Below are 24399 nucleotides of genomic sequence, written 5' to 3'. Positions count from 1 at the left end.
TCGGGCCACAAAGATCACGAGGTCTACTAGTTCACACAAGAAATACAGTACAGCTCAACGTGGAAAGGGCGGAGCGATAACCCAGAACCCCGTTGCAGCTCAACGTGGAAAGGCCGGAGATCAACTGAACTGGAGAGGCAACGGAGGCAACTGAAAAAAGGAACTGGTTGCCTAACCTCATCAACGGGCATCCAATCCAATCGGAGAAGACCCCAACCGAACCGATGGCTGCTATATCTATATGCCATCCGTGTCCTCTCTTAGCACCATTCAGTCCGCAACCACGCCTCATCTTACCATTTAGGCCTCGTTTGGTTAAGGAAGATTGGGGAGGTTTTGAAAGAAAAATCCCGAAAGGTTCAGAAACCCCACAGATCCTTGGACGTCCATTTGGTATGAGGGGTTTGCTTAGCCCAATCCCCTCCGTTCCTCTTCAATCCCTCCTACCTATGTGTTTCAAAACCCTCCTTGAAGGACTAGTGAAAGCAAAACCCCAAGGATTTAAGAGGATTGGGTGGAACAAAGAGATTCACCCAATCCCTTGAAATCCCTCCCTCTCAAAACCTTTCCAATCCCCTTAACCAAACGAGAACTTATGACGGGTGAGAAGTTAATCGCACGGTCGTCAGCCATCACAATCACATTCATATACGGAGTATGTATATATATATGATTAAAAAAGTAGATATATGTATCCTTCCGTCCACAATCATTAACGTCTTGGTCTCTCATTTAGCACGCGCAGAGCAGTACAGCAGCCAGGCACGCGAAAGGCATTGGTATTACTAGTACTTCCTCCGTAAAGAAATATAAAAGCGTTTAGATCAGAGTACATCACATCACATCACATCACATCGTTCGACCGACGACCGGCCGATTGGTTTTACGAATCACGATGGCCACCACCACCTCTTGGCCTCCAGGGACTTCGTGATCTGCTGGGCGAGGGTGGCAAAGTTTTCCGCCTCGCTCTCAAACTCTGCGGATTCTTGGGTTATTTTCTGGCATCCAAGAAACAGTCGTCAAGATTTACCGTACTCTCTTGGCGTCGTCTGAACAACAGAAGGAACCAAATAGTTTTACCGCGAGTTTCTCCTGCCGCTCCATGAGCATGTCTTTTGCGTGCGCCGCTGCCGCGGCAGCATCCTGCAGCGTGATTCACAGCTACCAGCTAAATCAGCAAGAGACAAGCAATATAGGAGCAGGAGGAGTAGATGTAAAATTCGAAGGTGGAGAAATATAATACCCCGTTGAACTTATATTGCGTGAGGATCTCCTGGGTGCTTCTCATTCTCGGTTGCTCGACCTCCGACTCTGGTAGCAAGTAGTAATTCACGTTGTTGTCAGAAAAAAAAAAGGGGTATTTGTTTGTTTGTATGTATCCTTGGAACTGGATGCAGGAAACCCCCTTACCTTACCTGCTTTATTTGTCCAATTAAAAATGGACCAAGATGATGCCTCTTTCTTCGGATCATCAGTGCTTGCCATCGGCTCCTCGCTTAGGTTACGTGTGGTGAAACTTTATTTCAATTGCGCTTTTTTTTCCTTTGAAAATGCCACCAAGAACTCGCAGCTATTAGATCATCCTGCGTTGGAAACTTTGTGCTAAGCCGGCCAGCAGAATAGACAACAGAGAGGAGATCAGATAAATCTGAAGATGCCATGCCGCCTTATCTGGTAGCCAAAATCCAGCAAAACAGACATTTACAGCCGATTCACCTGCGACAGAGGAAGACGAAGCAGGGCGGCCTGAGAAAGAGGCCTTGTCCTATGCTACGAAATCGAAGGTGAATTCGAGATCCCAACGTGGATAGCAGCCAGCAAAGAGAGGAAAGGGAGCAAAACAGGGACGGTCTTTTTTTTTCGCTGGCTACCAACGTTTGGCTGGCCACCTGGAACTGTGCTCTGCCACCAGTATCTTGGGAGCGCTTATTTTAGGGCAGCTTACGCCTATCTGTCCTGGGTTAAGCTGGCATTATACAAGAGCAACCTTCTCACGCTGGAGTATGCCTGTCGAATTCAGTGATTTTAAATTCTGCGTAGACAATTTCACAGGTTTAAGATACACAAACTGTGCAGTAGGATCCAGTGTTACAATTTAACCTTAGTTTACAGTAAGACGGTGTGCCTCTGACTGCACAATCCGCTATTTACCAGGAAACCAGACAATCTAACCATGTGTTTACAAAATTTACTTCAGATTTACCGGACCAGCAAGCCGACATCTTCCTTGTTTAATCTATCTACGCTGACAGTGGACGGGAAGCTTGCTATCAACACTTCATATTCATTCAGATTCCAACAACAAAGCTCTGAGAACCGGGCAAGAGAAAAGGGGTCGCAAATTAGATCAGACCGCATAATCGAGGTCTAGAGCAGAGCTGCTTTCCATTTGCTTTCACCAAGGCTGCCACTCCGGCGGTCAAACCAGCGAAGATAATGGACGAGATGAGGTGTTGTGCGCTCCGTCCAACTGCAGACGGGAAGACGAGATCAGTAATACACGGTGCTAAAAGGGAATCTACGGAGCGAAGATGAGTACAAGGCAGACCTTGACTAAGAGTGAAAGTTGTGACAGTGATCCCACCAACTATGATTGCTGACGCCACAGGAAGATACTGAGTTTGTTTTCCAAGCAAATGCAAAACGTATGTCAGAATCGATTGCGTGTTTAATGCTGACTATGGCGGTTGGTGAAGAATAAAAAGAGTTGCGAAAACCATCTATAAATGAGAGGAACAATACTTAGGCAGAGAAAATGGAGAAGGCTTGCTTACTGGTGCAGATTCAAATCCGATGATTTGAAAAGGAGAACTGCTTTTGCTGACCGTGTAGTAACCACTGATAAGATCTAGAGCATCCTAGAGTTGAAATTTTAGTTTCAGAAGAACCATAGAATCAGCACATCTTCGTTAAATATACACTCTAGTACTAAGAATAGGTGTTAGAAGTGATAATCTAGCATTAAGCGCGGGGGCAAGTTATAATCTAGCAACGAACAAACTATATCAAAAGCTAACTGAAAGAAACACACCTAAAAACAATTATTTTCTGATAAAAGTAGGGCATCTATTCATGATAGCAAATATTAGGCGGGAATGCAAGATAGTTTGTATGGAACATCAGAAACGGCCATACGTTCACAACTTACTTGTCGCACTCCGTCATGAAAATTGTTCAAATAATACCGGGAAATAGCGCTCATGCCATCTTTAATCAATCCCGGCAGTGTCTGCCTTCCATACCTGTGTTATTTGAGTTGTCAAGAACTTGATGATATGCACATAACAAAATTGATTCAGGAAACATTGATGTAGCAAGGTATGCTAGAAATTACCTTACAAGGTCTCCCTTTAAAGCATAAGAACCGGCATATTCAAGGCTTAGCTCATCACCATGCTCAACCCACACTGCCAAGCATGTATTATGCATGAAATACGATACATGTAAAACTGTCTAAAGCACCACACTAAACATCAACATACCTTACATTTTTTAAATTTATCGTTAATGCTATCAGATTGAGAGATACTTTCAGCTGATGATAATGCCCCCATTTGCTGCAGCTGTGAGTCCAAAGATTTTCTTGCAAAGAAACTCTGGAAAGCAGGACTCAAAAAGAATTCACCACGACAATATGAAATGATCAGCAAGGTGATCAGACAATTAAAAGTAGCAAGATCTGAATCACGAAATTACAAATTAGTTTTCCTATTGTATTTTAGTCAAGGTTACTGTTCATTCAGCTGCAACCTCAGTATAGTCACAACTCACAAGGGAGTATAGTTGCTTCAAGGGATAATGCTTAACAAATATTCCCTGGTATAGAAACTGAGGTTGAACCAAGTTAAAACTTTATTAGGATTTTTTAACGGAAACCTATAGGGGAAGGCTCCTGCAGCAACTTTTATTTACTATTAAAAAATATTTCATAGAGAGATATCAACAATACTGAGGGGGCTGTACAAACACAGATGAGAGAGAGGCTACGGAGCTTACAGGGGAGCTAATCCAGGTTCAGGGAGAAGCTGCAAGCTCCTCATTCATTCAAAAAATTAGGAGAAGGAGATCCTTCTTGGCGAGGAGAGATCAAGCGAAAAAACGAAATAGAGCCATGCCTACATGGATCCAAAAGTACTCCTCTTTTTTTCTTGAGGATAAGTACTCTTCTCTTCTGTTCCCGAGCTCAAATGCACCCGTCATGAACAGTAAAATCGAACACATGGATCCCCTTCGTTTAAAACGAACACAGTATTTAAAATCTCAAAATTCCAAAATTTGTTTTACATCTGTTAGAGTTATAATATAAGTCATGTACCCTTTTGTATTTATCCCAATATATAAGGGGTTTCCTGCATATAGTCCATCACCTGTACATGTATATTATACCGGCCTATGGCCTCATGGGAATACAAGTTGCTTATTCCTAACATGGTATTAGAGCTAGGTCAATTTGCACGCTGCAACTCGTGCGATTGATCCGTCTCTCTGCTCCCGATCGAGCTCGTCCTCGATCTCCTCCTCCCGCCCCGATCGAAGCCGTTGCCTCGGTCTACCGTCCCGCTCGAGCTCATCCTCCCGATTGGATCGATCCCGCTGCGGATCCCTCCCGTCCCGATCGGATCGCCTCCTGCCCGCCCCGCCCCGATCGAGGCCGCCGCCAGCCGCCCCCGTTCCGCCCGTCCTCCCAGCCGGATCGGTTCCCCCTAAGCCTTCAACCGCGGATCCCACCACCTGCTGCTGGATCCCGCCGCTCCCACCTGTTGCCGTTTACTGCTGCTGGATCCCGCCGCCTCCAGCCTCCCGTCCCGATCCCGGTTTCCCTTCCTTAGCCGGATCTGTTACTAAGGGCGGCTCCAGATCAACACGCCGCCTTGCCTCGGATCCAGATCGACGCGGCTCCTGACGAAGCGGACGCGGTTTCAGACGCAGCTGCAGTTCGTTGACTGCAATTCCAAAAAAAATGTCTGTTGTATCCAGCTACGTTGTTGTTCCTTGTTGTCCGGTGATCTTTGATGGCACTAACTACACCGAGTTCATTGGCTTCATGCGCATTCACATGTGTGGCATCCGCCTATGGGGTTTTCTTTCTGACGAGGTCTGTTGTCCGCCGTGTCCAGTTCCTCCCGTGGCTCCCACTCCGTCGACCCCACCGGCTCTTCCTGCGGATGCTCCTCAGGCCACAAAGGATGCGGCTAAGCTTGCTGATGAGGCCGCTATCCGTGCTTATGATGAGAAGGTTTTGGCTTATGAGGAGGCTCTTCAGACGTATCATGGTGCTCTGTCTGCTTACACCCAGTGGCTTGATGATGATGCTCGTGCTGCAGTTGTTCTCACTGCTAGCGTTCTGCCTCATTTTGCCTGACTTTCTGGGCCTTCCTACTGTGTTTGAGATGTGGACTCGCCTTCGTCAGCGCTATGAGCCCTCTGGTGATGCCTTATACCTCTCTATGGTCCGTCAGGAGCATGCTCTTCAGCAGGGTGACTCTACTGTTCATGACTTCTATGCATAGAGTTCTGCTATCTGGCGCCAACTTGATTCTCTCCGCAGTGCTGGTTGTCGTACTTGCCCCTGTTGCCAGGCTGTCCAGGCCGACTTGGAGTTTCATCTCGGCTCCGTAAGGAGTTTGAGCCCCGGCGTGCTCAGTTGTTTGCTCGTGGCCGCATTTCTCTCATGGAGGCGCTTTCTGAGATTCGTGCTGAGGAGACTCGCTTACGTGGTGCTGGTTTGCTGGAGGTTCCCTCGGTGCTCGCTGCTCGGACTTTTTCTACGCCACCTGCTGCACCGGCCCCTTCTCGCTCGAGTGCTCCACCGCTCTTGCCCACCCCTTCTGGAGGCTTAGGTCGCCCCCGTCCACATTGTGACTACTACAACAATGATGGTCATATTGAGTCCCACTGCTACACGAAGAAGAAACACTTGCGCAAGGCGCGATCATCATCTACAGCGACTTCGTCATCTACCTCGACAGCTTCAACCATCGCTTTGACTGAGCAGGATATTCTGAGACTTAAGCGTCTGCTCGCTGCTTCAGGTTCTTCCTCGACGGGTACTGCTGGTTCTGTGACTGAGGCTTCCCGCACTGAGCAACCACCTTCTACACAGTCATGTACATCCCTATGGGTTCTGGACTCTGGAGCTTCCTTTCATATGACTTCTAATTCTTCCACTCTATCCTCTCTTCGATCGCTTGATTCTCCCGTTCATGTCCTCACCACTGATGGTACTCCCCTTTCTGTCGTTAGTAGAGGCAATCTTACCACTCCTTATTCTGTTCCTGATGTTGCTCATGTTCCTCGACTTACCATGAATCTGTTTTCCGCTGGTCAACTTGCTAATTCTGGTTGTCGTGTCATCCTTGACCTTGACTCTTGTTCTGTCCAGGACCGTCACACGCACACTCTGGTTGGGGCTGGTCCTCGCCGCCGTGATTCTGAGGGTCTTTGGGAGTTGGGCTGGCTTCATGTTCCTTCCGCTGCCCACTCTATCGCCAGTTCTTCCGCTTTGGTCGCCTCGGCTAGTGGTTCCTTCGAGCAGTGGCATCATCGCCTTGGTCATCTGTGTGGTTCTCGTTTGTCGTCGTTAGTTCGTCGAGGTCTTCTGGGGTCTGTCTCAGGAGATGCCTCTTTAGAGTGTCAGGGTTGTCGTCTTGGCAAGCAGATTCAGTTACCATATCCACATAGTGAGTCAGTGTCTAAGCGTCCTTTTGATTTAGTTCATTCCGATGTATGTGGTCCGGCTCCCTTCGCTTCGAAAGGGGGTCATAAATACTATATTATTTTCATAGATGACTTCTCTCGTTACACATGGCTTTATTTCATGTCTTCTCGTAGTGAGGTGTTGTCCATTTATAAGCATTTTGCTGCCATGGTTCATACTCAGTTCTCTTCACCCATTCATGTGTTCCGTGCTGACTCCGTTGGCGAGTATATCTCTAAGATGTTGCGTGGTGTTCCTGCTGAGCTAGGGACTCTCTCTCAATTCTCTTGTCCTGGTGCTCACGCTCAGAATGGCGCATGCATCGTCATCTTCTTGAGACAGCTCGTGCATTGATGATTGCTGCCTCTCCCGCCTCATTTTTGGGCTGAGGCCGTCTCCACCTCCACTTATCTCATCAATTTCCAGCCTTCCGCTGCTCTACAGGGTGGTGTTCCTTTCGAGCGTCTTTTTAATCGTTCTCCCGATTATTCGATGCTTTGCTTGTTTGGTTGTGTTTGCTATGTTCTTCTTGCCCCCCGCGAACGCACCAAACTGACCGCTCAGTCTGTTGAGTGTGTCTTCTTAGGCTATAGTGATGAGCATAAGGGCTATCGTTGTTGGGATCCTATCGGTCGTCGGATGCATATCTCTCGAGATGTGACTTTCGATGAGTCTCGTCCCTTCTAGCCACGCCCATATTCCTCGACCTTTTCAGTGGAGGATATCTCTTTCCTCACTTTTCCTGACACACCTATCACACCCGTCGACTCTTTGCCTATTTGTTCCGCTCCCTCTGCTTCTCCACCTCCAGTCGATTTGTCGCCCCCATCTTCCACGGTCTCCTCGTCTAGCATGTCACCTGATTCTACACCTTCATCTCTGGTGACTTCTTCGTCGCCACTCCCCGATTCTACCTTGGCGATTCCTCCCTCCATTGTTCCATCTCTTTCCTCAGTGTTACACTCGTCGTTCATGTTCTGTGGATGCCTCTGTGGATGTGTCGTCATCCTCGTCTCAGCCCACTTATGGCTTGCGTTCTCGTCCTTGTCCCCCTGTTGATCGCTTTGGATTTTCCACCGCCGGTGCTGCTGTTCTTGAGCCGACTACTTATCATCAGGTTGTTGTTCATCCTGAATGGCAGTTTGCGATGGCTGAGGAGATTGCTGCTCTTGAACGCACTGATACGTGGGATCTTGTTTCCCTTCCTCCCAGAGTCCGTCCCATCACTTGTAAGTGGGTATACAAGGTTAAGACTCGCTCCGATGGTTCTCTTGAGCGTCACAAAGCTCGTCTTGTGGCTCGTGGTTTTCAGCAGGAGCATGGTCGTGATTATGACAAGACTTTTGCTCCTGTGGATCATATGGCCACCGTTCGTACACTTCTTGCCGTGGCCTCTACACCACTGGTCTATCTCTCAGCTTGATGTTAAGAATGCTTTTCTTAATGGTGAGCTGCGTGAGGAGGTGTACATGCAGCCACCACCTAGGTATTCTATTCCTGATGGCATGGTATGTCGTCTTCGTCGCTCTCTCTATGGCCTTAAGCAAGCCCCCCGCGCCGGGTTTGAGCGTTTTGCCTCTGTGGTGACTGCCACTGGTTTTTCACCCAGTGTTCATGATCCAGCATTGTTCATTCACCTTTCTCCTCGTGGTCGAACTCTTCTTCTTCTCTATGTTGATGACATGGTCATCACTGGGGATGACCCCGAGTATATTGCCTTTGTTAAGGCCCGTCTTAGTGAGCGGTTCCTTATGTTTGATCTTGGACATCTTCACTACTTTCTTGGGATTGAAGTTTCTTCTACCTCTGATGTCTTCTTTATATCCTAGGAGAAGTATATCCAGGATCTTCTTGCTCGTGCTGCTCTTACTGATGAGCGCATTGTTGAGACTCCTATGGAGCTCAATGTTCACCTCTGTGCTACTGATGGTGATCCCCTGCCTGACCCAACGCGTTATCGTCATCTTGTTGGCAGTCTTGTTTACCTAGCTGTCACTCGTCCGGATATCTCTTATTCGGTTCATATTCTGAGTCGGTTCGTCTCTGCTCCCACATCGGTTCACTATAGTCACCATGTTCTCCGATATCTTCGGGGCACGATCTCTCACCGTCTATTCTTTCCTCGCTCCAGTTCTTTACAGCTTCAGGCCTATTCGGATGCTACGTGGGCTAGTGATCCTTCAGATCGCTGTTCACTTTCTGTTTACTGTGTTTTTCTTGGTGGTTCTCTCATTGCCTGGAAGACGAAGAAACAGATTACAGTTTCCCGTTCGAGTGCAGAGGCTGAGTTGCGAGCGATGGCTCTTTTGACGGCAGAGGTGACTTGGTTACGGTGGTTACTTCAGGATTTTGGTGTTTCTGTCACTACACCGACTCTGCTCTTATCTGACAGTACAGGTGCTATTAGCATTGCGCGCGACCCTGTGAAGCATGAGCTCACCAAGCATATTGGCGTTGATGCTTTCTATGTGCGCGCTGCTGTGCAGGATCAGGTTATTGCTCTTCAGTATGTGCCTTCTGAGTTACAGTTGGCGGATTTCCTGACGAAGGCTCAGACTAGAGCACAACATGGCTTTTATCTCTCCAAACTCAGTGTTGTTCATCCACCATGAGTTTGAGGGGGGGTGTTAGAGTTATAATATAAGTCATGTACCCTTTTTGTATTTATCCCAATATATAAGGGGTTTCCTGCATATAGTCCATCACTTGTACATGTATATATACCCGCCTATGGCCTCATGGGAATACAAGTTGCTTATTCCTAACAACATCTACATATAGATATGTAGTATGTTCAGTAGTTGTGATGCACGCAAAAAAAGATAAATACGTGGATAAAACATAGGGTTACTATTTGCTTTTATGGATCCACAAATTTTTCTTTTTTATGTAGCTTACAAACTAATGCATTTTTTAATAATATTTTGCAAATATATATCTGTGGAAATAAGTTTTTGAAACTTCAAAATATGTTATTGCCCTTTTGAAATACAGGGCTCCGTAAAGCCTGAGAGCAAAATTGCTGCGCCCAGACCAAGAGGCTAGGCTACAGCTAACATTGTCAAAGAACATAGCATTTTGCTGTTTTTAGATGTTCCAGGCGACAAGGACAAAGACCTCCATGAAGAAAGGATTGTGAAAGTCAATCTTTGCACCTCTGATAAGGCGACCAGAGTCAAAGCTGGTGTGCAGAGGAATGCCAATGGGACATACCCATCCATATATCTTATAAAGCTAATACCCACTGAGTGCATTCACATGAGGCCATGTTAGCCGCATGCTCTAACCCAGCTGCCCCCTTGAAGAAATTGTTCCTTACTCGCGTCTCGACTCCCTCAATGATTGTATTCACAAGAATTTTGTGTTACACATCGCGCAGCAACATACATATTCTAGTTAATCCATTATAATAATGTCTAACTAATAGGTAAATAATTACAAGAAATTAGGCTGCTCTTGATCTTTGCAATCGAGAACTGTCTATTATGCAACTTTAATGGTGGCACAATGATCTAGAAACTCAACTTAACTAGAGCGAAAGGTCTTGCAGTGCACAAGGTTGCAAATCCACCTACTCAGTCAGGTAAGTGCGTGTATAGAAACTGTTAACTTTGTATTTCAATGAAAATCTAAAGCACATAAGTTACAAATTTTGAAAAAAAAAACAATGCTTATCAAACTGGATCTGATAAATAAGGGGAACAGACCTGTGTCACATTTGTGCGGTCCAGGCAATCTATGCAGTTGGACCTGATGACGCCACTTTGGTCCAACAATATCTCTCCTTTAGAGTCCATAAGAAAATATCTACTCCGCTGGCCCAGAAATGAATCAAGAGCAAATTACTTGCCACAGTTAAACTTGAGTAGTTGAAATGGATACTAAAGTGGTATTATTAGGAAAAATGAAGATTGGAATATTAGTTATTTAGAAATTACCCTTGTTTCTGAATAACTTCCTCAACTTCATCATAGAGAACTTGCAAGTTATCAAAGTTCCCTCCACCACAAATATGATGGAAATCAAAGTGCACATACCTGTTAGAAAAGGACAACATTATTAACATAGAACAAATGAATGTTATGTAACACATAATCCCTGGGAGATAGTAAGTATATATTTCATTACTGGCAGATTTGCAAATAAAAATCAATTAGGAATAGCTAAGCATTTTCAGGAAACAAAAGCTCATAAAGCACCTGATATCAGGAAAGTTCTGCATTTCAGCAGCAAATGCATTGCTTAAATTTCCTTCATCACCTTGCTGCAATAAAAAAAAAGGCCGTACAAACTGTTATCTGTCCCTGCTGTACGGTGTGAAAGAATAACTGCTCGCGGATCTAAATTACTGTATCAACTACAAATCATGAAAAGGTGAGTGGCTACACCTCAATGTGCACTACGCCACTGTACCAGAAAAATATCAAATATATAGAGTAGAACTAGGGACCGTTGCCCCTTTTTCAAGGGGTGATATTGTTACAGTATATGTGGATTGCACTAGCCCTTTCCATCAATTCGGACTTTTGGTTGCGTTGGCTAGTGCATGAAGCTTAACATGGTATCAGGGCCTAAGGTCTTGAGTTCAAGTCTTGGCTTTTGCAGTTTATTCAAAAATTGTTGCCGCCCCCTATGTGTCCACGTATAGGCCTCTTGAGCCATACCTCTGAGTTTGTTCACGTGTTGACTTTCCGCGTCACACGTTAGAGGGGGTGTTGAAGTGCATATGTGGATTGCCTAGCCCTTTCCATCAGTTCGGACTTTTGGTTGCGTTGGCTAGTGCATGAAGCTTAACATGGTATCAAAGCCATACGTGAGTTTCGTATAGTATATATGTGGATTGCACTAGCCCTTTCCATCAGATATGACATTTCCATCTTTTCAAGGGGTACTCTGATTATCTGACTTAAAGTTTGATATTTTCAAGAGAAATGCCCACGCCCGATGGTTTGCTTGTTGTTCGGTCTGTGCTGTCCATGGACGCACAACCACAGCAGGGGCTTGGCGTGGATCCGCCCCGCGGCCGCGGCCATATCTCCATCCTGCCGAGGCCTACATGCCAGCCGGACCTGGGCCGTGTCCCGTCAGCAACCGGGCGCAGCCTCCGATGCCAGGGCGCTTCGCCTCGCCGCCGATTACCCTGCAGAGACGCCGACCCTGCGAAGCCACCGGGCAGACATGGACGCTGGGTGCCTTCTTGTCAGCAGCCACCAAGCAACTAGATGCGATGCTGCCATCCCCTGGGAAACGCCAGCGGCCCCCCTTCAACTTCAGTCCCAGGAGGGGACGCTCCGCCGCCGCCGTCGCTCCGGCCTCCGCGCCCCTCACTACGGACAGAAGGGTTGTGGTTCAGATTCTCCGCACCCTCGGGATTGTCGGCGCGAATCAGCAGATCACCCCCGACGAGATGAAAGCATATGACGACATGTTCGCCACGCCGATCAAGCTCCCGGCGCTGCATGCCATCGCCGCTCTGGTCGACCGAACGGTCCCTGCAGGCCTGTCACTGCCGGCTGGTGATGTCATGGCCTGCGCGCGCTAGGCTGGTGATGCCTGTAGTCGACCTCTTGCTTATGTATCCAGGACCCCAGATAGCGGTTTGGAATGTCAGGGGCTTGAACTCGCGCGCTAGGCGCTGTGCTATTCGCTCGCTGATATGTACCACCCGTGCATCCATTGTATGCCTCTAGGAAACTAAAATGGCGTTGGTCTGCTCGTCGATTGTGCTAGACACCCTTGGGTCCGAGTTTGATGGCTCTACCTATCTCCCAGCCGACGGCACCCGCGACGGTATTCTTATCGCTTGGAAGAGTAGGGCTGTCACCATCTCCGACTCCCTATTCACCCAAAATGAGATCACGGTTAAAGTGTGCGCGCCCAGCGGTGCCCCGTGGTGGCTAACCACGGTGTATGGCCCCCAAAGTGACCCCGATAAGCTACTGTTCCTGCAAGAGCTGCGGGACATCCGGGCTGCTTGCCCGAGTCCTTGGATGCTATGCGGCGATTTTAACCTCATCTACCGTGACGCGGACAAGAGCTCCGGTACCCTGAATCGCCGCATGATGGGAAGGTTTCGACGCGCCATCAACGATCTTGCCCTGAAGGAGGTATACCTAAATGGGCGCCGCTTCACTTGGTCTAATGAGCAGTCTCCGCCGACGCTTGTGCACCTCGATCGAGTTCTCTGCACCACGGATTGGGAGGATTACCACGGGGAGTGCCACCTCCGATGCCTTGCATCTGTCGTGTCCGATCATTGCCCCCTGCTGCTGGACTGCTCCCCCATGCCCACGGCCCACAGACGCTTCCGCTTCGAGGCTTTCTGGCTCCGCCTTGATGGATTTCACGACACAGTCGCCACGGCCTGGAGCTCCGTGCATGACCCCGACCCCTTCCAGCAGTTGGTTCGGCGTCTACAAGCTACTGCCCGCGCCCTTACGAGCTGGAGTGCTAGGTCCACGGGCAATGTCCGGGACAAATTGGCCATATCCCGCGAGCTGATCGCCCGCTTCGACCACGCGATGGAGAGCCGCCTGCTCTCTCCAGCAGAGGACTGGCTGCGCAAACAGCTCAAGGTGGCGTACCTTGGGCTGGCCTCCCTTGAGCGCACCATCGCGCGGCAGCGCGCCCGCATCTCCTTCCTGGCCGAGGGCGACGCCAACACGAGCTTCTTCCACATGCAATGTACGTTCAGGCGCCAGAAGAACCGCGTGCATAGCCTTCTAGTTGACGGGCATGTGCTATGCGATCATGAGGAGATGGCCCAAGCGGCATTCGCGCACTTCGACGGGCTGCTGGGCACCGTCGTGGACCGAGAGCACACGCTGGATTTCGAGCAGCTCGTCACGGCCGGTGACCTTGGCAGCCTGGATGCGCCCTTCACCCCTGAGGAGATTTGGGCTGCGGTGTGGCGCATGCCGACGCACAAGGCACCAGGGCCAGACGGGTTCACCGCAGAGTTCTTGCGGGCCTGTTGGGGCATTATCAGGCAGGACATCCTGGATTCGTGGGAGAGGGTTTGGTAAGCTCAACCAAGCCCTCCTGACCCTGCTGCCAAAGCGCGCGGATGCACAAAAGCTGGGTGACTACCGGCCTATTTGCCTGATCCGCATTATGGCCAAGTTATTCGCGAAGGTTCTGTCGTTGCGCATCGCCCCAAAGCTGGATAGCCTAGTCAGCCGCAACCAGAACGCATTCCTTGCCGGACGCTCCCTCCACGACAACTTCATGCTCGTTCGGCAGTCTCTCCGGATGCTTCATCACTTGGGCGCACCGCGCATCATGCTCAAGCTCGATCTCACGCGGGCTTTCGACTCCATATCTTGGCCATTCCTCTTCGAGATGTTGCGCCAATATGGGTTCGGGGACAGGTTCAGGGAGTGGCTAGCCATCCTCCTATCCTCGTCCAGCACGCGGGTCATGCTCAATGGCGTGCCTGGCCCCCGATTTGGCACCGCCGCGGGCTACGCCAAGGGGACTCCACATCACCACAGCTATTTGTTCTCGCTGTCGACGCGCTGGGCCGCCTCATGCATCGGGCGCTCCAGACTGGCATACTTCGGCGGCTGCACCCCCGCCGTATTGTTCCGGCCGTCTCATTATACGCCGACGACGTGATGTTGTTTTGGCATGCTGAGATGGATGAGGTGCTCGCGGTAAAGGGCATCCTAGGCATTTTCGAGGCCGCGTCGGGCTTGCAGGTCAACTATGGCAAGAGCTCGGCCACGACCCTGCATGGCGACGAGGATAGTGCTGCCTTGCTGGAGGCGCTGGGCTGCCACGCGGCAAACTTGCCCATCACCTACCTGGGCATACCGCTCACTACCAGACGACCCACTGTGGCTCAGATGCAGCCACTTGTCGATTCTGTGGCCAGCCACCTCCCGACATGGAAAGCATGGCTCATGAACAAAGCTGGGAGGTTGGCATTGGTCAAATCGGTCCTCAGCGCGATCCCAATCCACCAGATGCTTGCCTTGGCGCCCCCGAAGAAGACCCTGAAGCAACTAGAGAAGATCCAGCGCGGCTTCCTTTGGGCTGGCCGCGCGGCTGCTCAGGGAGGACACTGTCACGTTAACTGGCGCACGGTCAGTCGGCCTCTCGCGCTTGGAGGGCTGGGCATCCGAGATCTAGAGCGCACAGGGCTAGCGCTTCGACTGCGGTGGCTCTGGTTATCTAGGACGGACGCCGACAGAGCCTGGCAAGGCCTGGACCTGCAGTTCTCCCGTGAGGCGCTCGGCCTCTTCTACGCCTCCACCTTCATGGTGCTAGGTGATGGCCACACGGCGCTGTTCTGGGAAGACCGCTGGCTGCATGGGCAGTCGATTCGCGAGCTAGCACCCCTGCTGTACCTATGCATCCCCAAGAACAGGAGAAGGGTGCGGACGGTGGCGGAAGGCCTCGCCGGCAATGCCTGGGCCCGAGACATCCGCGGCGTCGTGGGGCTGCAAGAGATTGGCCAATACCTGACGACATGGCAGCGCGTCACGCACACCACCTTGTCCGCTGAGCCAGACAAGCTTGTCTGGAAATGGACTGCTAATGGAGAATACTCGGCGCGGTCCTGCTATCAGGCAACCTTCCACGGATCCCTCACTTGCCATTCCTGGCAGTTAATCTGGAAGGGATGGGCTCCGCCGAAGGTCAAGTTCTTCCACTGGCTTGTGAACCTGGACCGATGGTGGACCGCGGACAGACTTGCTCGCCGCGGCCTCCCACATCACGCCCGCTGCCTGCTTTGCGACCAACAGCCAGAGACCATCCACCACCTGCTACTGGCCTGCCCCTTCGCGCGGCAAGCCTGGCACGAGGCTCTTTCCTGGCTGCGCCTACCAGCGCCCACGCCGGAGCAGGATGTCTCCATTCAGGATTGGTGGATTAGGGCGAGAGATGCAACACCACCATCGCTCCGCAAGGCGCTGAGGTCCACCACGCTGCTAGTTCCATGGATGATCTGGAAACATAGGAATGCGTGTGTATTTGATCATGCCACTCCGTCGCTCTCCGAGCTCTCGGATGGGATCAAAGATGAGATGAGGTGTTGGGCTAGAGCCGGGGACAAGGGGCTTAGGGTAGTCTTGCCCCCATCCTGGGATGTCCATTGAACTACTTGTAACCTGCTGTAATCGTCTCCTCTGAGACTGACATTCCCTCTTTTCAATACAAAGAAACGCACATCTCTGCGTTTTCTCGAAAAGGACATAGCTACAGACAATTTTGTTTTTCTGTTTTAGTCTTCAATTTACTAAACCAGGCTAGAACAGGAGCAAACAAAGAACTGGGCGAATAACATGAACAGTTCACATTTGTTTACACATGGACAGCGCAGTATGTGCTTGATTCTACACAAGTTCTTTCATATTGTAGCTTAAAATGTAAAGACCGTGCAATAAATCAGCATATCATGAACTGATTTAATCACACAAAAAATCAAAATTCCAATATGAATTCAAAAACTTACTTTATCAGTCAGATCAATAACCATTGTATCTCCATATCTTTGTGAAAGATCGTGAAAGTGGCGTTCAACAACCTTCGTCTGTGAGCAGTAACAGTTTGAGAGAAGTCAGCAAGCTGTACTCAGTGAGAGTGGCCATTAGATATGCACACTGATGTCAATATGTTCCTACCATTTCTTCATGTTCAATAATGATGGGTCGTGGTTTGTAGCTTAAATCCACTATCTGCTCCCACAGAAGTGGAATAGAGCCCCGAACCTAACAAGGGAGTTCTAAAATATTGATCAAAATGCCGTCACATAACATAGCATTTTAGGATTAATATCACGTTCTCCTTTGAATATGTCATGATCATCCAGCAAAGAAGCTTATCTCATTACATCATAAAATCACCTGTATAAATGAGGATGTTAAAACTTCATACTCGACCAGCTGTTCTGTCTCGACAAAATTGGCAGTGGCACCTTCAAGATTTGCGCCCCTTCTCCACATTCTTGTCCCTGCAATGAATGGGTAGATGACAATGAGACGTTAGTCCCAGTTGCTAATTTCCGATTGAAATGTTAGGGGGAGATGTACAACCTAAACGCCTGTTGCATCTGCGAGAGAATAAAGTTATTCTGACTAGTCTATCCTTCAAGGTGAATTGCTCTGTCTGAAAACGTAAAATAGTCAAGGATGGACCAATTCCTGGAGCATATTTCTCCTCCAATGCTGAAATGCAAATGATGGGACAGCATTGCATATTTGCACAATGGAAAGGGAAGCCAATGGCCAGAAGGCAAGTACACAGTACATACAAGTAACAAGTGTAGATATAGTAACTACTGTATTATATTGTCATGGAATTTGCTGAATTTTAGGATATTTCCTTGGATCAGTGGGGTAATGAACTCATCAAGCTGCAACAACATATAAAAAGAGGTAAGTAATCTGAAAAGGGAAATCAGAAAAACATTTGTATTCTCTTCAAATAGGATTACCTTAGCTTCAATAAGCTCCTCTAACAAATTCCTGTTCCAAACAAACCGTGGATCAGCCTGAAAAATAACCTTAACTACTTGAAGAGCAATGACCATGAAAGAACCCTTTTGGTAAGCTGCCTGATTCTTTGTAAGGAAAGACTAAATAGGGCAGGGTTGTAATGTAATAAAGGCTTGTACAACCTTTTGGTTTTATAGCAACTCTCTGATTCTCTTGCTGATCACTTCAGAATGCAAAGCATTAGGAACTCGTAGTGTAGATGTGAATCATCAGAAATACACCAAATCTCAAGCAAGAATGTCTTGTGAGGATGTGCCAGCTCACAATGACAGAAAAATAGAATATAGAGAGAGACTATGTCTCAATTGTGAATCACAGGCGTTTAAACCGTTACAGGGGTATTTTTCAGGCTTTGCTCTTTTAATATCAATTTACAGTTGCATGTGCATGTATACTAGTTAACATGTGCTTGCACTGAAATTGTATTTTTAAAGCATAAATGTGAGATCAATAATAAAACTAAAGAAACAAAGACAGTACGCAAAAAATCCAAATACTACGGGCTGGATCTATACTCCAGCGAACCCCCCCCCCCCCTCCTGTCCACCCCAAAGACAGAAAATTAGGCAATATGCTAACCAGCTATATTTTGGATTGTAAAATATTTTATATTGTTCATTTTACTATGTTGCTATCTGTAACATCGAAGTCTACTTCTACACTAAATATTTGCCTCATCTTCACTGGGCAGTTGCACCCTTCTACACCTAAAGTTACACACAGATTTCTATGCAACTTTAGTCTTCATGGTGTGCAATCTGGTCGACTTAGAAAACCTGTTTCTCATGTGTCTAAAACATATCAAATCCATTGTGTTGATGAGTATGTAACAAAGACAGTCGAATTTTAAAAGGCAAATAATAAACCAATATTAACCTGCTTCCATAGTGGCTTATGTACCCTCCCTGCAGCCAGCTTTGATGCCCTCTGCAAGCTACAAATAATAACAGCTCATATAATAGAGAAAACAGCAGATCGTAAATTTTATCATAATTCTGCGATGCATGAAAGATGAAACTACAATAAACATTTTTCAGCTGCCTTTTTCAAGAGACACGCATAACAGAATACTTACTTTAGTGTCAAATCCCTGTCGTACGAATAATAAAGTCCACAAGTAGTTTCTGCAATTCTCAAGAGAGACATGAAGTATGCCTCATCTCGTTTCTGCAGGCAGTTGTATAAACAAGTTAAAATGCACTCCCTCAAGACAAATATATCATGTAAAGGTAATCATGTTCCAGTTATGATCAAACAATGTGAGTCAAATATGCATTTATTCCGTACTTCCTCTGAAGTTAAATGCTTTATAGCCTCGTTGCAGCACAAGAATTTCATCGAATTCGCATGGTAAACCGTGGAAGCCCCATAAGAGCCAGCATCCTTGCGAGAAGTGATGACAAGTACGTAGCTTCCTGATAAAAACAAAGTCTTGAAATGTGGAATACCCGCTCCGGCATAAAACCTGATTTCTAGAAATGTTCTTGAAAAACAAACTAGCAGTGCTAAGGTGGAAACATACAGAAAGACACAAGAAAATCTAGAAAAACAGGGCAACAAATTATAAAAATACTTTAACTGATGACTGCCAATCAAAACATATTTCCAGGATTTGCCTAGCAGTGACATAAATTCAATTAACCCAAGCAGCAACATTTATGGATTGCTGAACACTTGAGATTCATGCGCAGCTCAGCTAACTTTACAGCACGAAGTAGAGAGCTTGCATTGTAAAGACCTGTATTTTGGGGGTTTCGTTCTTTGTTCGCCCTGGCTATTTCGGTCATCACTGTACCCCAAGTGTTTATCCTTTCTGGAAATATGGCACTCAGACTATGCAGCGCACGGGGACATAGAAACCCAATTCAAGTCAATAAATTATAGAAGAAGAAATCTAGATGCAAATGCAGCTTCACAAAGCACAGCACATAGTCGGTGTGTGATCAATTTCTAGTTTTGAACACAGTATCCGCTGAAATATATGTTGCCAAAATAGAAGTTTATGTACCAAAAGACTGGATCTTGATGCCACTTTTTTTAAAGTAACAATTGTAAGCTACATACTGCAATAAGTTTAGCATTTGTAGATTGCCTGAACATGCTTCTGTTAATCAATACTATTAAAGGCAAACGAAGAACAACAATGTATAAACAGGTAAATAGCCATTAGTCAGTCACACAATGTTTGCTTGATGCCACCTCTGGATACAAACGGGCCAGATGCGATCATTCAAGTTACAGAGAGAACATTGGCTTCACAAGCAATTTTAGATCAAATTCATGTCTAAGGAGCAAACTAAAAAGATTAAAGAGCTACATGTACTTTGATCATAAGAAAATTTGAGCGAGAATGGGAAACCTTCCCAGTTCCATTAATATGACCTATCAATTACAGGAGTTCAAGTTCAGCAAAAACAAAAGAAACAGAGCATGCAAGTGGCCATGAGAAGACCAACATGTGAGATAATAGCTGAAACAGAACAAGTGGGGCACAACAACTGGATACAAAGGAAATGGTCTCTCCATGATAGAACCACCGACTATACTTCGAATAAAGTTTTCGCATCCTTTGACATCTCATTTAGCTGATTCAAGTGATTCAATAAAATTGGTTTTACAGAAACTTCTCAAGGGATACTGGATACCAAAAACAGCGTAGAAATGAACCCTAATGAAAACTCTAGATTAACCGCAAAATTATGCTTTTACTCGAGAACTAGCGGTGCCCACCAAATGCTTGCACACGAAATAAATTTAATCATCTTTTTTTAACTCAAATGGGTATGTATCATTATACTATGTGAAAACACTGTACTACATCATTGTGCGGAGTTAAAGTTAAAATTAGGAACTGCCACCATTTATGCGCGATATTATATCAGAACAGAGAATTTACTTTAAACAATGAAATAGACCAACCGTGGGATGTTTTAGCTTTCGCAGGATTTTGTGGTTAATATCTTTCTTTCTAGATGACCTTTATGTACTTTTATAGCCTACCCCAACTTGTTTGGGACTAAAGGCTTTGTTGTTCGTGCTGTTGTTGTTGTTGACCTTTATGTACTTTTAGTTTTTATCAGAATATAGGTGATCAAAGATACTTCTTATCGATTGAGTTTAAATAGCTACATACTTTAAGAAGGTTTTATTCAATCATAGCAAATATCAATAAATTATGGGAGTGCCATTTTTTATTTCTGAGAATTCTAGCATAATTTTCATTAGCTGTGACATATACAAGATAAGAGCAATATAGACTGTCAATCAATTCCTTCTGTGAGTCCGGCACGGATTTTCGATCTCGAAGTACATGTCACACATAACAGATGTTCGATGACTTCATAATTCATATGATAGACGACGATGTAAACAGCGATCATAACACAACTCTAGGGCATGAGTTCCATGACCATGTTTTTCTAAAATATTACTCCCAGTATATCTCGGTTTAGGTTGATCTATATGTTCAGGAACATTAGTCCTCGTATGCATATACTTTTATCTTCTTTGATCTTGTTTGTGTAGGTTTGAGTCTCTCCTTAAGAAAAGCTAAACTCGAACCTTTCTTTAGGTTTGAGTCTCTCTCTTATATTCAAAACTTGAAACCAGAGTTTAGATTTGGCCTCTAACTGGTGCAGCAAGCTCTTGAGTATGTTTGCTTTTGGGAGGTCAGTACATATTAGAGTTTAGATTTGACCTCTAACTGGTGCAGCAAGCTCTTGAGTATGTTTGCTTTTGGGAGGTCAGTACATATTAGAGTTTAGATTTGACCTCTAACTGGTGCAGCAAGCTCTTGAGTATGTTTGCTTTTGGGAGGTCAGTACATATTCAACGTGTCTTTCCAGGGTACCTTTTTAATACGCAGAGGTACACATACTAGGCCAGATGGTCCAAGCATCCAATATGTGAAATCACTGTAGTGAAATTTAATGGTGGCGATTTAATGATAATGGAGATTTATGGTTGGTTGGTTCACTTTTTTGGGGGATTTTTCTAGCATGTTTCTCTTTTTCCTGGTTAGCCCGTCATTTACTTTTAATTCATCATAATGGAGAGTGTTAGTCCTAGAAATGTATAAGTTGCCACTATTTTTAATCTTGTTTGCATAGGTTTGAGTCTCTCCTCAACAGAAGCTAAACACGAATCTTTCTTTAGGTTTGAGTGTTTCTCCTTTATTGAAAGCAAAGTTCAGACATGGCGGGTCCATTTCAAGCAAAGTTTAGAATTGATTCCTTCCACCTGTTTCTGCCCGTTTGATCTTTTGATTAGATAGCTGGCCGGATTGCTCAAAGTTCGGAACAAAAAAATTAAAAAAAATGTAGTGTGGCTACTAATAATAATGTGTGAATGAAAGGAGCTTTGCGAACAAATTTCAGAAAAGGGTTCGATTCTGGGGATGGTTCTTTTAATTGTTTCGGCAAACAGGCGGTGCGGGTAAATGTTGACAGCTTCACTCACCGGCGAGCAACCTGATCATACCGGCCACTCCGTATATCTTGGAGACCTTACAGTCGCTCTCGCTCCCGGCAGCGGCGGCTTCGTCTGCACGCGAGCAAAGGAACAGGTAAGCAAAACACCCACTCACGAGCCAAATCCAGGAGCGAGCCCGCTGGGAAAGCTGCCGACGGTCTAGGGCGGGCGGGCGGAACCTGGGGAGAGGGGGCGGAGGGAGCCGTCGGAGCGGGCGACGGCGAAGGCGCCGCCGCCGTCGAGCGAGCGGAAGACGTAGCGGTCGCGGAACTCCCGCAGCTCCAGCTCCCGGCTGCAGGATCCCGGCCGCAGGGGCTCGTCGGCGAGCAGCGGGGCCTCGTCGGCGTCGGTCGCCATCGGCGGGCGGGCGGGCCTGGTCTTGGCTCTGGGCTGGTGGGCTGGACTGGTCTTTCGCCGGATCCGAAACGGGGAGGGAGGAGGAGGGAGAGCGGGCGACGGGACGGGACGGGACGGGTGATGGCGCTGACGTGGCGCTGCGTGTGGGCCAGCCTCGGGTTTACTCGGTTGGGCCGGGGGTAGCTGACGGACAGGGACCCGCGGGGCGCGAGCCGCGCCACTACCAGGTGTTTCGCGGGCGGCCTCGGTGTGACTCGCACTCTCTCGAGTTTTTTTCCGCTTCGGAGATGGAGACTGCGGACGGGTGTGCGTGACTGGTACTTTGTTTCCTTTCCCGACGCCGCATGACCCGTTCCTGTCTCTGCTTCTGTTGCGGCGGGCCCCGCTTCGGATTCCCCAAAGCTCGTGGGTGCGCTTTTGTACCTAGCCGGATCTGATTCAAAGAGCCCACTACGGGCAGTACGACAGACTTCTATACTACTCTCTCCGTTCCTAAATACAAGTCTTTCTGAAGATTTTAATAATAAATTACATACGGATAGGGATGAAAACGGAGCGAAAACGGACGTTACTGAGTGCTATCACATTTGTTTTCATATTGTTTTGCAGAAGTGGAAACGAATACAGAAACCTCGGAAATGAATACGGAAACAGATACTACCGGAAACAAACACGGAGCGAATACAAAGCGGATACAGAAATAGAAGTGGGCGTTGACCGGAACTTTAAAACCCTTGGAATCATAGAGTAATACAGACAACAACAAAAATTAATGAATTGCTAACATGTCTACAAAATAATTTCATTATGTTAGCAACATATCCTAGTATTGTATTAGTACATGACAATTGTGTATAGGGTCTAGCTGAGTACATATATGGTGGTATAAGTTGGGCCTCAAATGATCCATTATGCTCATTGTGTCATTGTGTGTTATTTGGTGGTTGGGCTACAAAGCAGCCGTAGGCCTATAGTAAAAATGGGAAATTCCATATTCACGGAAACGGAAAGTTCCATTTCCACCTATGTTTCACCGGAAAACACTCTTCCGTTTCTGTTTTTGTTTTCGCATTCAAAATTCCATTTCCATTTCCGTTTTGCAAATTTCCATTTCCACTTTCATATTTCCTCTCCGTTTTCATTTTTCCTCCGGAAAAGCGGAAAGTTTCCACTCCATTTTCATCCCTACATACGGATGTATATAGACATACTTTAGTATATATATTCACTCATTTTATTTTGTATGTAGACGCCTAGTGAAATCTTTTAAAGGACTTATATTTAAAAACGGAGGGAGTACTAATCTGTTGATCATGTGTAAATTCATCAGAAAAAACAAATTGTTCAAAAATCTTGATAATCATTGACTGTTGTATGCTTCTTCACTAGATTGCTAGATCACAATGGCGTTTTTCTTTAAATAATACAATTTAAGTGACATGCTATTTTGTATTCAACGTTATAGACGTGTGTTGTACGTACTCGCTTACTAGTAACAATAAATAAAACATAAAAAATTCATATAATATATGTATCATTCGTATCATAAAAATTAAAATATAAATTGCATAAAGATTGACATGATGTAACTAAGAAGATAGCACAATGTCTGATAAAATTAACTCTAGATAATTAAACTCTAGACAATAACCCGCACCTTGCAATGACCAGACTGGCCGTGTCAAAATGGATCGGGTTCCACGTCACGTAAAAAAAAGTTACTTGTATAATTAAACTCTAGACAATAATCATCGTGTTGCAAGTGTAATAAACAGTTTGAAAAAGAGAGACACACAATAAAGAAAAAATATATTAAAAAAATGCCTCGCAGCAAAAGATGGCTTGAATTTTATATGCAACTCTGAAACCAACTTGCTTAGTATGGTCAGTTCTCTAACCAAATTTGAAGAGGGTTTTATTTTGATCATCTCAATGAAAAAAAGACAATACATGTGATATGCTGCTAATGGAAAAGTAGCAATTAATACCCCAATATCAAATATATGTCTGCACCTTGAATGCAGTCTCACCACTAATCTTTTTCGGGTATGTGACTTCGCTGAACTTACATAGTGCTATATGTATGTATAGCATCTAGATCATGAAATAGATGTCGTGGCGTTTATGCTAGAAACAATACAATGGAAGCACGAGATTTAAGACATAAGAGCTATACATGAAGGTCGTTTTCCCTCTTACAACAATTTAATGTGTTGCGATCGAATCCATGTTACTTGTAAACTGCGTTGGGGTTTTTTCTTGAAAAAGAGTGGAGATGTAGCATACTAGAGATGAGTATTTCCCTCCGTGAGAACCATGGTTAACAAATCAATAGGAATATTAAGAGAACTCTCGTCGTCAGCACCTACA

At 46.3% G+C, this 24399-nt stretch overlaps 2 protein-coding genes across 5 annotated transcripts; both read right to left on the bottom strand.

Moving 5' to 3' along the window:
• Positions 1-643: 643 nt before the first annotated feature.
• On the bottom strand, positions 644-1922 carry LOC123448916. Its single transcript, XM_045125960.1, has 5 exons — positions 1720-1922; positions 1419-1586; positions 1247-1314; positions 1084-1146; positions 644-1001 (listed from the first exon to the last, which is right to left on the bottom strand). The coding sequence occupies exons 2-5, from the start codon at positions 1486-1488 to the stop codon at positions 891-893; spliced, it is 312 nt and encodes a 103-aa protein (XP_044981895.1). The 5' UTR covers positions 1489-1586; positions 1720-1922; the 3' UTR covers positions 644-890.
• An 85-nt stretch (positions 1923-2007) lies between these two features.
• On the bottom strand, positions 2008-22152 carry LOC123448915 (phosphoinositide phosphatase SAC8). 4 transcript variants are annotated; one of them, XM_045125956.1, is made up of 20 exons: positions 21852-22152; positions 21661-21744; positions 18490-18617; positions 18278-18369; positions 18079-18136; positions 17142-17198; positions 17027-17060; positions 16741-16821; positions 16552-16658; positions 16330-16416; positions 16161-16238; positions 10900-10964; positions 10639-10737; positions 10408-10507; positions 3491-3599; positions 3338-3410; positions 3152-3245; positions 2778-2861; positions 2552-2618; positions 2008-2473 (listed from the first exon to the last, which is right to left on the bottom strand). In XM_045125956.1, exons 1-20 carry the CDS (start codon positions 22027-22029, stop codon positions 2346-2348), a joined length of 1803 nt encoding a protein of 600 aa, XP_044981891.1. In that variant the 5' UTR covers positions 22030-22152; the 3' UTR covers positions 2008-2345. The 4 variants fall into 4 exon arrangements, with proteins under 4 accessions (XP_044981891.1, XP_044981893.1, XP_044981892.1 ...); XM_045125958.1 differs by lacking the exons at positions 21661-21744; positions 21852-22152 and adding an exon at positions 18941-19011; XM_045125957.1 differs by lacking the exons at positions 17027-17060; positions 17142-17198 and having other exon boundaries at positions 16741-16813.
• Between the last annotated feature and the right edge of the window lie 2247 nt (positions 22153-24399).

Source organism: Hordeum vulgare, chromosome 4H (assembly GCF_904849725.1).
Source record: "Hordeum vulgare subsp. vulgare chromosome 4H, MorexV3_pseudomolecules_assembly, whole genome shotgun sequence".
In the NCBI taxonomy this organism is placed as follows: domain Eukaryota; kingdom Viridiplantae; phylum Streptophyta; class Magnoliopsida; order Poales; family Poaceae; genus Hordeum; species Hordeum vulgare.
This window is presented reverse-complemented; position numbering and strand designations above follow the sequence as displayed.

Excerpts from the sequence above, each read along its gene's own strand:
- LOC123448916 (XM_045125960.1), bottom strand. The coding sequence starts at position 1,488 with ATGGCAAGCACTGATGATCCGAAGAAAGAGGCATCATCTTGGTCCATT. Across the intron at positions 1,315-1,418 it reads TAATTGGACAAATAAAGCAG|AGTCGGAGGTCGAGCAACCG; the intron begins GTAAGGTAAGGG and ends ACTTGCTACCAG. Across the intron at positions 1,147-1,246 it reads CGCAATATAAGTTCAACGGG|GATGCTGCCGCGGCAGCGGC; the intron begins GTATTATATTTC and ends ATCACGCTGCAG.
- LOC123448915 (XM_045125956.1), bottom strand. The coding sequence starts at position 22,029 with ATGGCGACCGACGCCGACGAGGCCCCGCTGCTCGCCGACGAGCCCCTG. Across the intron at positions 16,239-16,329 it reads TTATTGAACATGAAGAAATG|ACGAAGGTTGTTGAACGCCA; the intron begins GTAGGAACATAT and ends TACTGCTCACAG. Across the intron at positions 3,600-10,407 it reads ACCGCACAAATGTGACACAG|AGTTTCTTTGCAAGAAAATC; the intron begins GTCTGTTCCCCT and ends CCTGCTTTCCAG.